This window comes from Lasioglossum baleicum, unplaced genomic scaffold (assembly GCF_051020765.1).
Source record: "Lasioglossum baleicum unplaced genomic scaffold, iyLasBale1 scaffold0072, whole genome shotgun sequence".
Taxonomy (NCBI): domain Eukaryota; kingdom Metazoa; phylum Arthropoda; class Insecta; order Hymenoptera; family Halictidae; genus Lasioglossum; species Lasioglossum baleicum.
The window spans coordinates 547006-563425 of record NW_027469132.1 but is presented as its reverse complement, the minus strand read 5'-3'; the positions used below and the strand labels follow the sequence as shown (position 1 = coordinate 563425).

Below are 16420 nucleotides of genomic sequence, written 5' to 3'. Positions count from 1 at the left end.
ATCCTTCTGGAAGTTCGTCATGCTCCGATGATTCCGGTTGGGCATTCGAGAACATTCCAGAAGAATCGAGACTGGATTTAGCCAATCACGTTCTTGGCCTTTCGCCCGCGCGAGCCTCGATGGCAGACGCCGTTTTATCGCATTCAAGCGAAATCACGCGGGGCGCGTCGTGATTCGCTGTCGACCGGCCGAGATCGTCGGGCATCATGGCGCTCGCGCGCGCCAATCTCGAACATGCCGCCCGCCTCGACTTGTCGAATTTCCGCGAGTGTAAGAAAATTAATAATGTGCGGATTTCAACGAAATAATGGAATACAGTGTGACAATTGAAGTATACAATGCATAAAGCGTATAATGAATTGATGAATGATAGAAGATTATCGCGAACACGCAGTGGTTAGGATGATCGCGAGAAAGGTTAAGTGTGACGTCACGGCTTGCTTTATGAATGAGCTGCGCTTGCGCGAAGTGAATCGTACTCGTACTACGCGTACTACGCAGTTGTAGTAAATCAGGGAAGCGAATGACTTGACCGCGTGTCATGGTGAATCGATGCGGTCATCGATCGTTCGCGTCAATCGGCAACACAATTAGTTTGTGTATCGGTCGTACGAACTCGGAGGTTGCAGTGACTGCTTTCACGACACGGACTTTCCCATCGCTTCCTGGATGCACTTCCTTCACTCGAGCAAGTGGCCATTGAGATGGTGGTGTTGTTTCTCCTGAGATGATACACAGACGACCAGGCATGATGTTCTCCTGCGGGCGGCGCCATTTTGATCGAGTGGTGAGTCCATGCAAGTACTCTCGTTGCCACCTCAACCAAAAGTGATCTCGCATATGGGTTACTAGCTGCCATCGTGTCAGCCGGTTGACTTCCTGATCCACCAGTGACGGTTCCGGAAGTGCATTCAAGGCGGTGCCTACAAGAAAATGCCCTGGGGTTAATGCTGTTAAGTCTGACGGATCATCAGAAAGAGCAGCTAGTGGCCTTGAATTAAGGCAGGCCTCGATTTGAGAGAGGAGAGTCGACATCTCCTCATACGTGAGGCGAGCCTCCCCTACTGTTCGCCGAAGGTGATGTTTGGTCGACTTGACTGCGGCCTCCCACAATCCACCGAAATGAGGCGCAGCTGGTGGGTTGAAATGCCACTGAGTACGGAGGTTGCCCATCTCATCTCTGATGTTTCTGTTTTCGAGGCAGCTGGCGGTGAACAAGCGGCGCAACTCCCGATCTGCTCCCAGGAAGTTCGTACCACAGTCACTGTACAAGTGGGCACAGTGACCTCGCCGCGAGATGAACCGCCGGAAGGCAGCCAGGAATGCCTCGGACGAATAGCTGGACACCACTTCAAGATGTACGGCCTTGGTTACCATACAAATGAAGACGGCGAAGAAGGCCTTGGTTGCCTTGTGGCCACGCCCAGGTGATGTCCGCAACCAGATGGGGCCTGCGTAGTCCACTCCGGTCGAATGGAATGGTCGAGCCGGAGTGACTCGGTGCTCTGGCAATTGACCCATCAATTGTCGACCTGGTTCCGCCCGCCATCTCAGACAAGTAACGCATCTACGGATCGCTGCCTTGACCCTTGACCGCCCCTTTGGAATCCAGAACCTTTGACGTATGGCTCCTAGCGTGGCTTGCACTCCTCCATGCAACGTCTTGAGATGGCTGTGAACAGTGTAAAGTTCTGTAAAGAGGGAATCAGGAGGCAGGATGATAGGGTGTGCTTCATCTGGATTTAGATGGGCCTTTCTCAGGCGACCTCCGACTCGTAGCAAATTGTCGCTACTAATTACAGCTGACAGAGGTGAGAGAATGCTCCTTGACTGTAAGCTTGTTCCCGCAGCTAACATTCTCATTTCCTCCTTAAAGTAGGTTTTCTGGACTAGCTGAATCCAGGTTTTCTCAGCCTCATCGATTTCTGTTGCTGACAGGGCTGAGGACTGACCATTGCTGGAGGGGTTGGTGCTGGTTGTGGCTGGTGAAGTGTTGCGTCGCCCTCTGAGCCACCGTAAACACCATGCGGTGACCCGTAACAGTTTTGTATATGACGAGAATCTCGTCAAGATGTCATTGTCCTCGCCATTCCTTTCTGATTTATTGACAGCAGCAACTGTTGGTCCCCTTTCTTCTGGTAACTGATCATGGTTGTCCGGTTGCGTTGCAGCAAAGTGCTCAGTATGCTGAAGGAATTCGGGGCCCGTCCACCACAACGACAAGTGCAGCAGTTGAGACGGTGAGAGCCCTCGAGAGGCGCAGTCAGCTGGGTTTTCAACGCCAGCTACATGGTGCCATTGTGCCTCGGGAACTCTGCGCTGGATGTCCGCCACTCTGTTCGCTACATAGGTTTTCCACCTGCTTGGATGTGCCTGAATCCATCCGAGGGCAACTGTGGAATCCGACCATAAGTGCATCGTGGTGTTGGTGAATTCCAGTGTTGTGGCGGTTTTCTGTGCTAATCGTGCGAGGAGATGTGCTGCACAGAGTTCCAAGCGTGGTAAGGAGACCTGTTTTAATGGCGCCACCTTGCTTTTCGCCGTGATCAGTGTGACCTTCCACTGCTCATCTTCCTCTTTCGTCCTCAGATAGAGGACTGCCGCATAGGCTCGTTCTGAAGCGTCAGCAAAGCCATGCATTTCCCTCTGCGTGGGATGTGCGCTGCAAGACAGAGGGCGAGGTATTCTCACCCTTTCGAGAAGCTTCAGTTCAGCGCAGAATGATGACCAGTCGTCAGCCAGCCACGAAGGAAGGGGAGTGTCCCATTCAAGTCCTAGTAGCCATGTTGATTGAATGGCTATTTTAGAGCGCACTATGACAGGTGTCAACCATCCTAGCGGATCAAATAATTGTGCTGTCTTTGACACAATGCTGCGTTTGGTTGGAGGTTGTACTTCGGCATCGGTGATGGAGTATTGGAATGTGTCTTTGTGCGGTGACCAGTGTAGTCCAAGGGCAGTATGAGTGCAGTCTGTCCATGTTTTGCGCTCTTCCTCTTTGCTTATGAGCAATGTTGACTGCGTAGATGGACCCTCGACCTTCTCCTTAGTGACCTGTTGCAAATCGGTTACGTTTGACGCCCACTTTTGGAGAGGAAAGCCGCCCGCCATGCACAGCTGTTGAAGTTGATCGGCAGTTTCCTTCAATGCTGTGATTGTATCAGCTCCAGTGAGGATGTCATCGACATATGCATCCCGTTTGATGGCCAGTGCACCCTTGGGAAACTGTGAGCCTCCATCTTCCGCCAGTTGACGCAGTGTACGCACAGCTAGATATGGAGCACACGAGAGTCCGTAAGTAACTGTGTTCAGTCGATACTCACGTACTGGTTGACTTTCAGAATGTCTCCAGAGGATGCGTTGTACGTCTCGGTCATCTGGATGTACTAATATCTGCCTGTACATTTTAGTAACATCGGCTGTTACAACGTATTGGTGTTTACGCCATCTTAGGATGACGTCAGCGAGTGCAGGCAGCAGGTTCGGGCCCACATGGAGAGTATCATTGAGAGACGGTTGTGCTGGCTCCGACCACGAACCGTTAAAGACCACTCTCAATTTGGTTGTGGTGCTACTTGGTTTCAGGACCCCGTGATGTGGAAGGTAGTGAGTCTGGTTCTCACTTGAGGATCCTTCTACCAGGGACATGTGACCAAGTTGACTGTATTGGTTCAAGAAATCGCAATACTGGTCCTTGAACTCCTTGTCCTTGCTGAACCGCAGCTCCATCCTTCTGAGCGAATGCCAAGCTGCTGATCTTGAACCAGAAGTGATAACTACGTGAGTTTTAAAGGGAAGTCTCACCTGGTATCGACCTTCTAGTGTACGTGAGTGAGTGGTTGCGTAATGGTGTTCGCACTCTTGCTCATCTGCTGTCCATGGCGAGGCTGCATCTGAGAGATCCTCCTGCTCCCAAAATCTTCGTACGAGCGAGCTCAGGCTGTCACCAGTGGTTATCTGATGCACTTGTGCGTGCATCGAGCTGGACGATGTTCCTGTCATCCCAGTGATGATCCAACCGAATATGGTGAGTTGACCAACTGGCTGATTCAGAGCTCCCCTTTTAACACCCTCCTTTATCACTGCAGGGTAGACATCGGCACCGATCAAGACCTCAATGGGTGCCTCGTTTCCTGGTGAAGGATCCGCCAGTTGCAACCCTCTCAAGTGTACCCATTCTTGATTCAGTTTGGCCCTGCCGTGAGTGTACGTTGAGAGTCTGGACAAGATCACTGCCGTGACCTTGATGGGATCGTCCCTCTTGGAGGCCGAGATGTCAAGCGTCACTTTGCCACGAGCTTTCGCGAGCTGTTGTCCTCCGACTCCAAAAATGTCAACTGTAGCTGCAGTGCGAGGTAGTTGGAGCCTTTGTGCTAGTCCTTCGCTTATCATCGTTATCTCGGATCCCTGATCGATGAGCGCTCTGACTGTTTGACGTCGGCCGAAACGATCTGAAACATGTATCATTGCAGTGGCTAACAATACTTCACCCGTTCTGTTACGGCAATCCTGTGCATGGTGGGTTGTCCTTTCGGGCGTGGAGACGTCCTTGATTGCCCCATGGATCGTCGTATGGTGCCGTTCTCCGCACTTGAAACAGCCCTTCTTCGATGGACAAGTAGCAGTGGTGTGATTGCCAAGACAGTTCCTGCATAGCTGGTGTTTTTCCACAATGGATTTCCGGTCTTCAGGTGAGCTTTCCTTGTACGTCGAGCAATGCATAAGGTAGTGATCCTTTGAGCATATCACGCAAGTAATCTGCTGTTGTTTCCTTTCTGCATGATTGACCCGAGCTGTTTTGGTTGTAGGTTTAGCTCTGCTGAAACTCGGACCTGATCGAGATTTGGTGAATTTGGCTTGACTCGAATCTGAACCTGACGGCCTCGGTGAAGCCTGCATCATCTGGAGCCGCCTGATCATGAAGTTCGTCAATGTTGTATAGGAAGGTGGATCACTGTTAACGGTAACGCTTTCCTCCCACTTATCCCTGGTAGTAGGGTCAAATAAATTGACTATGGAATGCACAAACCAGTCAGTAGTTTGATCTATGGGTCTTCCTAGCCCTTCCATGGTGTTGACGACGGTGGAGACTCCCTTCTGTATTTGGGTCATTTCTTGCACCGAGCTCTCCCTCATCTTGGGGAGCGCTGCCAACTTATCGAAACAGGATCGGACGAGAATGCGTTTATTTTCATAGTGCTCCATGAGTATGTTCCACGCTTTGGTATAATTCTCGTTGGTGGTTGGCAGGTCCTTTATGAGGTCTACAGCCTGATCCTGGAGACAGCCCTTCAAGTAGTGGAGCTTGTCTACCTCAGTCAGCCCTTTCTTACGATCGATCATGGAGAGAAACCGATCCTTGAACGAGGGCCAGTCTACATATTCTCCACTGAATTGTGGTAGCGGCATACGCGGGATTGAAGATGATCCGGATCCTGAAACATCTTCGTGACTCTGGTTTGTCCTTCCGTCGCTGGTTTTGCTAAATACCTTAGCCAAATCGCGAAGCCGGCTCTTCTGCGTCAAATAGGCCTCCTCTACGGCATCAGCCATGTCAGTCTTGACGTAGTCGCTGTCCTTGATCGCAGCTTTGTGACGGTACGTTAACAGATCATGGTTCTCTTGAAATCGTGTCCAGTAATCTTCAAGGAGTTCTAGCCTGGTGTCAACATCGCTTTCAGTCATCTTTGCTTGTGGAACTGATTTTTTAAAATTGTCCATGAGGCGAGTGATTTTTCCTCCAACTAGTCTTTGTTTGTGGAGCAGATCATCGGACGAGAGATCCATTATAGGATGCGGCTGATTCGCTGAATGGATTTCTATCACGAGATTCACCGATTCACCACCACACTAGACTTTAAGTTGCAGATCCTTGGAAGGAAGGTGCCAGACACGTGGAGTATCCGGCTCGAAGGACCAAAAATGTGCAATGTCTGATCTTGTTCGATCAGATTTGAGAGAATGCGAAGGAATGAAAGGCTTTGCGTGTGTGACCGAAAAGTGATCTCTAAGAGAAAGAGTTGAGGAGAACTATTGCGGATGAATGTATGAGTGTAACGGTACGATTTGAAAGTGAGACGAGTGGACTGAATGTTGAATTAAATGGAAAGGAGTCGGATCTACAATAAATCAATTGTATTTTGCACTATTGTTCACAAAGATTGTCAGATGTTGAAAGAACTAATAAACGATTGAAAAGTAACAATGAAAATATACTGTGGTTTGACACTTGTTGCGTAATGATCAGCTGAGCTGTTTGTCGCAGAGAGAGAGAGAGAGCGCGGTGGTGCTCTCTCACTTTTATTGTCTCGATCCTTCTGGAAGTTCGTCATGCTCCGATGATTCCGGTTGGGCATTCGAGAACATTCCAGAAGAATCGAGACTGGATTTAGCCAATCACGTTCTTGGCCTTTCGCCCGCGCGAGCCTCGATGGCAGACGCCGTTTTATCGCATTCAAGCGAAATCACGCTGGGCGCGTCGTGATTCGCTGTCGACCGGCCGAGATCGTCGGGCATCATGGCGCTCGCGCGCGCCAATCTCGAACATTATGTTTGTTGTGTTTTGTCCATTGTATTTATTTACTTATGATTATTTATTTATTTAGTGACTTTTATTTTATCTATTTTATCTATACACGTTTTCATTTATTGATTTTATCTTTTATTTTATCATATTTTTAAGTTTTTTGAGGGTCGACAAGGGGGGTGGGACGGGGGGAGGGGACAGACGCGAGCCGGAACTCGCCTCTGTCCCCTCCTTGTCGCGTGCGGCAAAAATACAATGCATCATGTACGAGTATTTGCACATGTATAAAAATCGGATGGCGCGGTAACAAAAATTCTAACTTATACAGCACAAGTTGCAGCAATGCATGCGCTTAAGTTAAATTACCTGCATACCGCCGTTTCCTCAAACTGTGTGTTCATAACTGGCACTGGGAGGATCGCAGTGCCACCACTGCGAGGAGGCCCAGGACTCTGCGCGGCATACGCTGGAAGAATGTCCAGCGTGGTCGGCACCGCGCAGAGACCTAAGGGGCGATATTGGGATGGACCTCTCGTTGCCGGTCGTGGTCGACCACATGATCGGCAGCGAGAGGTCAAGAGCAGCGTTTGCCTCCTTCTGCGAGATTGTGATAACGCAGAAGGAGGCAGCGGAGAGGGAGAGGGAAGCCGACCCCCTCTCCGCCAGGGGGCTAGCATCGGCGGGGCAACCCCGACGAGGCCGACGCCCCCCTGTAAGGGGCCGCAGACGTAATGGCGGCGGTGGGACTACTTAGTACTTCCACAACCGCCAAGGGGGGCTGGCCGTTAAGGCGCCCCCGGGGTGGGCAGGACGCGGGGGGCGAGGTGGAGCATTAATCCCCTCCCCGCCTCTACAAATATGCGACCTGCCGGTCGACCCCCCTCCTTTTATTTTATAATATTTCATTTTATTCTATATATATATTTTATATTCTATATTATAAATTTTATCTTTATCTTTTATTCCCCTTTATTTTGCCCCCCTTCTTATGTTTGTTGTGTTTTGTCCATTGTATTTATTTACTTATTATTATTTATTTATTTATTGACTTTTATTTTATCTATTTTATCTATACACGTTTTCATTTATTGATTTTATCTTTTATTTTATCATATTTTTAAGTTTTATGAGAGTCGACAAGGGGGGTGGGACGGGGGGAGGGGACAGACGCGAGCCGGAACTCGCCTCTGTCCCCTCCTTGTCGCGTGCGGGAAAAAATACAATGCATCTTGTACGAGTATTTGCACTTGTATAAAAATCGGATGGCGCGGTAAAAAAAATTCTAACTTATACAGCACAAGTTGCAGCAATGCATGCGCTTAAGTTAAATTACCTGCATACCGCCGTTTCCTCAAACTGTGTGTTCATAACTGGCACTGGGAGGATCGCAGTGCCACCACTGCGAGGAGGCTCAGGACTCTGCGCGGAATACGCTGGAAGAATGTCCAGAGTGGTCGGCGCCGCGCAGAGGCCTAAGGGGCGTTATTGGGATGGACCTCTCGTTGCCGGTCGTGGTCGACCACATGATCGGCAGCGAGAGGTCAAGAGCAGCGTTTGCCTCCTACTGCGAGATTGTGATAACGCAGAAGGAGGCTGCGGAGAGGGAGAGGGAAGCCGACCCCCTCTCCGCCAGGAGGCTAGCATTGGCGGGGCAACCCCGACGAGGCCGACGGCCCCCTGTAAGGGTCCGCAGACGTAATGGCGGCGGTGGGACTACTTAGTACTTCCACCGCCGCCAAGGGGGGCTGGCCGTTAAGGCGCCCCCGGGGTGGGCAGGACGCGGGGGGCGAGGTGGAGCAATAATCCCCTCCCCGCCTGTACAAATATGCGACCTGCCGGTCGACCCCCCTCCTTTTATTTTATAATATTTCATTTTATTCTATATATATATATTTTATATTCTATATTATAAATTTTATCTTTATCTTTTATTCCCCTTTATTTTGCCCCCCTTCTTATGTTTCTTGTGTTTTGTCCATTGTATTTATTTACTTATTATTATTTATTTATTTATTGACTTTTATTTTATCTATTTTATCTATACACGTTTTCATTTATTGATTTTATCTTTTATTTTATCATATTTTTAAGTTTTTTGAGGGTCGACAAGGGGGGTGGGACGGGGGGAGGGGACAGACGCGAGCCGGAACTCGCCTCTGTCCCCTCCTTGTCGCGTGCGGCAAAAATACAATGCATCATGTACGAGTATTTGCACATGTATAAAAATCGGATGGCGCGGTAACAAAAATTCTAACTTATACAGCACAAGTTGCAGCAATGCATGCGCATAAGTTAAATTACCTGCATACCGCCGTTTCCTCTAACTTTGTGTTCATGACTGGCACTGGGAGGATCGCAGTGCCACCACTGCGAGGAGGCCCAGGACTCTGCGCGGCATACGCTGGAAGAATGTCCAGCGTGGTCGACGCCGCGCAGAGACCTAAGGGGCGTTATTGGGATGGACCTCTCGTTGCCGGTCGTGGTCGACCACATGATCGGCAGCGAGAGGTCAAGAGCAGCGTTTGCCTCCTTCTGCGAGATTGTGATAACGCAGAAGGAGGCAGCGGAGAGGGAGAGGGAAGCCGACCCCCTCTGCGCCAGGAGGCTAGCATTGGCGGGGCAACCCCGACAAGGCCGACGGCCCCCTGTAAGGGGCCGCAGACGTAATGGCGGCGGTGGGAATACTTAGTACTTCCACCGCGAGCCAAGGGGGGCTGGCCGTTAAGGCGCCCCCGGGATGGGCAGGACGCGGGGGGCGAGGTGGAGCAATAATCCCCTCCCCGCCTCTACAAATATGCGACCTGCCGGTCGACCCCCCTCCTTTTATTTTATAATATTTCATTTTATTCTATATATATATATTTTATATTCTATATTATAAATTTTATCTTTATCTTTTATTCCCCTTTATTTTGCCCCCCTTCTTATGTTTCTTGTGTTTTGTCCATTGTATTTATTTACTTATTATTATTTATTTATTTATTGACTTTTATTTTATCTATTTTATCTATACACGTTTTCATTTATTGATTTTATCTTTTATTTTATCATATTTTTAAGTTTTTTGAGGGTCGACAAGGGGGGTGGGACGGGGGGAAGGGACAGACGCGAGCCGGAACTCGCCTCTGTCCCCTCCTTGTCGCGTGCGGGAAAAAATACAATGCATCGTGTACGAGTATTTGCACATGTATAAAAATCGGATGGCGCGGTAACAAAAATTCTAACTTATACAGCACAAGTTGCAGCAATGCATGCGCATAAGTTAAATTACCTGCATACCGCCGTTTCCTCTAACTTTGTGTTCATGACTGGCACTGGGAGGATCGCAGTGCCACCACTGCGAGGAGGCCCAGGACTCTGCGCGGCATACGCTGGAAGAATGTCCAGCGTGGTCGACGCCGCGCAGAGACCTAAGGGGCGTTATTGGGATGGACCTCTCGTTGCCGGTCGTGGTCGACCACATGATCGGCAGCGAGAGGTCAAGAGCAGCGTTTGCCTCCTTCTGCGAGATTGTGATAACGCAGAAGGAGGCAGCGGAGAGGGAGAGGGAAGCCGACCCCCTCTGCGCCAGGAGGCTAGCATTGGCGGGGCAACCCCGACAAGGCCGACGGCCCCCTGTAAGGGGCCGCAGACGTAATGGCGGCGGTGGGAATACTTAGTACTTCCACCGCGAGCCAAGGGGGGCTGGCCGTTAAGGCGCCCCCGGAATGGGCAGGACGCGGGGGACGAGGTGGAGCAATAATCCCCTCCCCGCCTCTACAAATATGCGACCTGCCGGTCGACCCCCCTCCTTTTATTTTATAATATTTCATTTTATTCTATATATATATTTTATATTCTATATTATACATTTTATCTTTATCTTTTATTCCCCTTTATTTTGCCCCCCTTCTTATGTTTGTTGTGTTTTGTCCATTGTATTTATTTACTTATTATTATTTATTTAATTATTGACTTTTATTTTATCTATTTTATCTATATACGTTTTCATTTATTGATTTTATCTTTTATTTTATCATATTTTTAAGTTTTGTGCGGGTCGACCAGGGGGGTGGGTCGTGGGGAGGGGACAGACGCGAGCCGGAACTCGCCTCTGTCCCCTCCTTGTCGCGTGCGGAAAAAAATACAATGCAGTGTGTACGACTATTTGCACATGTATAAAAATCGGATGGCGCCGTAACAAAAATTCTAAATTATACAGCACAAGTTGCAGCAATGGATGCGCATATGTTAAATTACCTGCATAACGCCGTTTCCTCAAACTGTGTGTTCATATCTGGCACTGGGAGGATCGCAGTGCCACCACTGCGAGGAGGCCCAGGACTCTGCGCGGCATACGCTGGAAGAATGTCCAGCGTGGTCGGCACCGCGCAGAGACCTAAGGGGCGTTATTGGGATGGACCTCTCGTTGCCGGTCGTGGTCGACCACATGATCGGCAGCGAGAGGTCAAGAGCAGCGTTTGCCTCCTTCTGCTAGATTGTGATAACGCAGAAGGAGGCAGCGGAGAGGGAGAGGGAAGCCGACCCCCTCTGCGCCAGGAGGCTAGCATTGGCGGGGCAACCCCGACAAGGCCGACGGCCCCCTGTAAGGGGCCGCAGACGTAATGGCGGCGGTGGGAATACTTAGTACTTCCACCGCGAGCCAAGGGGGGCTGTCCGTTAAGGCGCCCCCGGGATGGGCAGGACGCGGGGGGCGAGGTGGAGCAATAATCCCCTCCCCGCCTCTACAAATATGCGACCTGCCGGTCGACCCCCCTCCTTTTATTTTATAATATTTCATTTTATTCTATATATATATTTTATATTCTATATTATAAATTTTATCTTTATCTTTTATTCCCCTTTATTTTGCCCCCCTTCTTATGTTTGTTGTGTTTTGTCCATTGTATTTATTTACTTATTATTATTTATTTAATTATTGACTTTTATTTTATCTATTTTATCTATATACGTTTTCATTTATTGATTTTATCTTTATTTTATCATATTTTTAAGTTTTGTGCGGGTCGACCAGGGGGGTGGGTCGTGGGGAGGGGACAGACGCGAGCCGGAACTCGCCTCTGTCCCCTCCTTGTCGCGTGCGGAAAAAAATACAATGCAGTGTGTACGACTATTTGCACATGTATAAAAATCGGATGGCGCCGTAACAAAAATTCTAAATTATACAGCACAAGTTGCAGCAATGGATGCGCATAAGTTAAATTACCTGCATACCGCCGTTTCCTCAAACTGTGTGTTCATATCTGGCACTGGGAGGATCGCAGTGCCACCACTGCGAGGAGGCCCAGGGCTCTGCGCGGCATACGCTGGAAGAATGTCCAGCGTGGTCGGCACCGCGCAGAGACCTAAGGGGCGTTATTGGGATGGACCTCTCGTTGCCGGTCGTGGTCGACCACATGATCGGCAGCGAGAGGTCAAGAGCAGCGTTTGCCTCCTTCTGCTAGATTGTGATAACGCAGAAGGAGGCAGCGGAGAGGGAGAGGGAAGCCGACCCCCTCTGCGCCAGGAGGCTAGCATTGGCGGGGCAACCCCGACAAGGCCGACGGCTCCCTGTAAGGGGCCGCAGACGTAATGGCGGCGGTGGGAATACTTAGTACTTCCACCGCGAGCCAAGGGGGGCTGGCCGTTAAGGCGCCCCCGGAATGGGCAGGACGCGGGGGACGAGGTGGAGCAATAATCCCCTTCCCGCCTCTACAAATATGCGACCTGCCGGTCGACCCCCCTCCTTTTATTTTATAATATTTCATTTTATTCTATATATATATTTTATATTCTATATTATAAATTTTATCTTTATCTTTTATTCCCCTTTATTTTGCCCCCCTTCTTATGTTTGTTGTGTTTTGTCCATTGTATTTATTTACTTATTATTATTTATTTAATTATTGACTTTTATTTTATCTATTTTATCTATATACGTTTTCATTTATTGATTTTATCTTTTATTTTATCATATTTTTAAGTTTTGTGCGGGTCGACCAGGGGGGTGGGTCGTGGGGAGGGGACAGACGCGAGCCGGAACTCGCCTCTGTCCCCTCCTTGTCGCGTGCGGAAAAAAATACAATGCAGTGTGTACGACTATTTGCACATGTATAAAAATCGGATGGCGCCGTAACAAAAATTCTAAATTATACAGCACAAGTTGCAGCAATGCATGCGCATAAGTTAAATTACCTGCATACCGCCGTTTCCTCTAACTTTGTGTTCATGACTGGCACTGGGAGTATCGCAGTGCCACCACTGCGAGGAGGCCCAGGACTCTGCGCGGCATACGCTGGAAGAATGTCCAGCGTGGTCGACGCCGCGCAGAGACCTAAGGGGCGTTATTGGGATGCACCTCTCGTTGCCGGTCGTGGTCGACCACATGATCGGCAGCGAGAGGTCAAGAGCAGCGTTTTCCTCCTTCTGCGAGATTGTGATAACGCAGAAGGAGGCAGCGGAGAGGGAGAGGGAAGCCGACCCCCTCTGCGCCAGGAGGCTAGCATTGGCGGGGCAACCCCGACAAGGCCGACGGCCCCCTGTAAGGGGCCGCAGACGTAATGGCGGCGGTGGGAATACTTAGTACTTCCACCGCGAGCCAAGGGGGGCTGGCCGTTAAGGCGCCCCCGGGATGGGCAGGACGCGGGGGGCGAGGTGGAGCAATAATCCCCTCCCCGCCTCTACAAATATGCGACCTGCCGGTCGACCCCCCTCCTTTTATTTTATAATATTTCATTTTATTCTATATATATATATTTTATATTCTATATTATAAATTTTATCTTTATCTTTTATTCCCCTTTATTTTGCCCCCCTTCTTATGTTTCTTGTGTTTTGTCCATTGTATTTATTTACTTATTATTATTTATTTATTTATTGACTTTTATTTTATCTATTTTATCTATACACGTTTTCATTTATTGATTTTATCTTTTATTTTATCATATTTTTAAGTTTTTTGAGGGTCGACAAGGGGGTGGGACGGGGGGAGGGGACAGACGCGAGCCGGAACTCGCCTCTGTCCCCTCCTTGTCGCGTGCGGGAAAAAATACAATGCATCGTGTACGAGTATTTGCACATGTATAAAAATCGGATGGCGCGGTAACAAAAATTCTAACTTATACAGCACAAGTTGCAGCAATGCATGCGCATAAGTTAAATTACCTGCATACCGCCGTTTCCTCTAACTTTGTGTTCATGACTGGCACTGGGAGGATCGCAGTGCCACCACTGCGAGGAGGCCCAGGACTCTGCGCGGCATACGCTGGAAGAATGTCCAGCGTGGTCGACGCCGCGCAGAGACCTAAGGGGCGTTATTGGGATGGACCTCTCGTTGCCGGTCGTGGTCGACCACATGATCGGCAGCGAGAGGTCAAGAGCAGCGTTTGCCTCCTTCTGCGAGATTGTGATAACGCAGAAGGAGGCAGCGGAGAGGGAGAGGGAAGCCGACCCCCTCTGCGCCAGGAGGCTAGCATTGGCGGGGCAACCCCGACAAGGCCGACGGCCCCCTGTAAGGGGCCGCAGACGTAATGGCGGCGGTGGGAATACTTAGTACTTCCACCGCGAGCCAAGGGGGCTGGCCGTTAAGGCGCCCCCGGAATGGGCAGGACGCGGGGGACGAGGTGGAGCAATAATCCCCTTCCCGCCTCTACAAATATGCGACCTGCCGGTCGACCCCCCTCCTTTTATTTTATAATATTTCATTTTATTCTATATATATATTTTATATTCTATATTATAAATTTTATCTTTATCTTTTATTCCCCTTTATTTTGCCCCCCTTCTTATGTTTGTTGTGTTTTGTCCATTGTATTTATTTACTTATTATTATTTATTTAATTATTGACTTTTATTTTATCTATTTTATCTATATACGTTTTCATTTATTGATTTTATCTTTTATTTTATCATATTTTTAAGTTTTGTGCGGGTCGACCAGGGGGGTGGGTCGTGGGGAGGGGACAGACGCGAGCCGGAACTCGCCTCTGTCCCCTCCTTGTCGCGTGCGGAAAAAAATACAATGCAGTGTGTACGACTATTTGCACATGTATAAAAATCGGATGGCGCCGTAACAAAAATTCTAAATTATACAGCACAAGTTGCAGCAATGGATGCGCATAAGTTAAATTACCTGCATAACGCCGTTTCCTCAAACTGTGTGTTCATATCTGGCACTGGGAGGATCGCAGTGCCACCACTGCGAGGAGGCCCAGGACTCTGCGCGGCATACGCTGGAAGAATGTCCAGCGTGGTCGGCACCGCGCAGAGACCTAAGGGGCGTTATTGGGATGGACCTCTCGTTGCCGGTCGTGGTCGACCACATGATCGGCAGCGAGAGGTCAAGAGCAGCGTTTGCCTCCTTCTGCTAGATTGTGATAACGCAGAAGGAGGCAGCGGAGAGGGAGAGGGAAGCCGACCCCCTCTGCGCCAGGAGGCTAGCATTGGCGGGGCAACCCCGACAAGGCCGACGGCCCCCTGTAAGGGGCCGCAGACGTAATGGCGGCGGTGGGAATACTTAGTACTTCCACCGCGAGCCAAGGGGGGCTGTCCGTTAAGGCGCCCCCGGGATGGGCAGGACGCGGGGGGCGAGGTGGAGCAATAATCCCCTCCCCGCCTCTACAAATATGCGACCTGCCGGTCGACCCCCCTCCTTTTATTTTATAATATTTCATTTTATTCTATATATATATATTTTATATTCTATATTATAAATTTTATCTTTATCTTTTATTCCCCTTTATTTTGCCCCCCTTCTTATGTTTCTTGTGTTTTGTCCATTGTATTTATTTACTTATTATTATTTATTTATTTATTGACTTTTATTTTATCTATTTTATCTATACACGTTTTCATTTATTGATTTTATCTTTTATTTTATCATATTTTTAAGTTTTTTGAGGGTCGACAAGGGGGTGGGACGGGGGGAGGGGACAGACGCGAGCCGGAACTCGCCTCTGTCCCCTCCTTGTCGCGTGCGGGAAAAAATACAATGCATCGTGTACGAGTATTTGCACATGTATAAAAATCGGATGGCGCGGTAACAAAAATTCTAACTTATACAGCACAAGTTGCAGCAATGCATACGCATAAGTTAAATTACCTGCATACCGCCGTTTCCTCTAACTTTGTGTTCATGACTGGCACTGGGAGGATCGCAGTGCCACCACTGCGAGGAGGCCCAGGACTCTGCGCGGCATACGCTGGAAGAATGTCCAGCGTGGTCGACGCCGCGCAGAGACCTAAGGGGCGTTATTGGGATGGACCTCTCGTTGCCGGTCGTGGTCGACCACATGATCGGCAGCGAGAGGTCAAGAGCAGCGTTTGCCTCCTTCTGCGAGATTGTGATAACGCAGAAGGAGGCAGCGGAGAGGGAGAGGGAAGCCGACCCCCTCTGCGCCAGGAGGCTAGCATTGGCGGGGCAACCCCGACAAGGCCGACGGCCCCCTGTAAGGGGCCGCAGACGTAATGGCGGCGGTGGGAATACTTAGTACTTCCACCGCGAGCCAAGGGGGCTGGCCGTTAAGGCGCCCCCGGAATGGGCAGGACGCGGGGGACGAGGTGGAGCAATAATCCCCTCCCCGCCTCTACAAATATGCGACCTGCCGGTCGACCCCCCTCCTTTTATTTTATAATATTTCATTTTATTCTATATATATATTTTATATTCTATATTATAAATTTTATCTTTATCTTTTATTCCCCTTTATTTTGCCCCCCTTCTTATGTTTGTTGTGTTTTGTCCATTGTATTTATTTACTTATTATTATTTATTTAATTATTGACTTTTATTTTATCTATTTTATCTATATACGTTTTCATTTATTGATTTTATCTTTTATTTTATCATATTTTTAAGTTTTGTGCGGGTCGACCAGGGGGGTGGGTCGTGGGGAGGGGACAGACGCGAGCCGGAAT

General features: G+C 49.1%; 1 protein-coding gene across 1 annotated transcript; it reads right to left on the bottom strand.

The window, feature by feature from the left end:
* Nucleotides 1-558: 558 nt before the first annotated feature.
* LOC143219772 (uncharacterized) lies at nucleotides 559-5685 on the bottom strand. The gene has a single exon (XM_076445649.1). It carries the CDS (start codon nucleotides 5683-5685, stop codon nucleotides 559-561), a length of 5127 nt encoding a protein of 1708 aa, XP_076301764.1.
* Between the last annotated feature and the right edge of the window lie 10735 nt (nucleotides 5686-16420).

Excerpts from the sequence above, each read along its gene's own strand:
- LOC143219772 (XM_076445649.1), bottom strand. The coding sequence starts at position 5,685 with ATGACTGAAAGCGATGTTGACACCAGGCTAGAACTCCTTGAAGATTAC.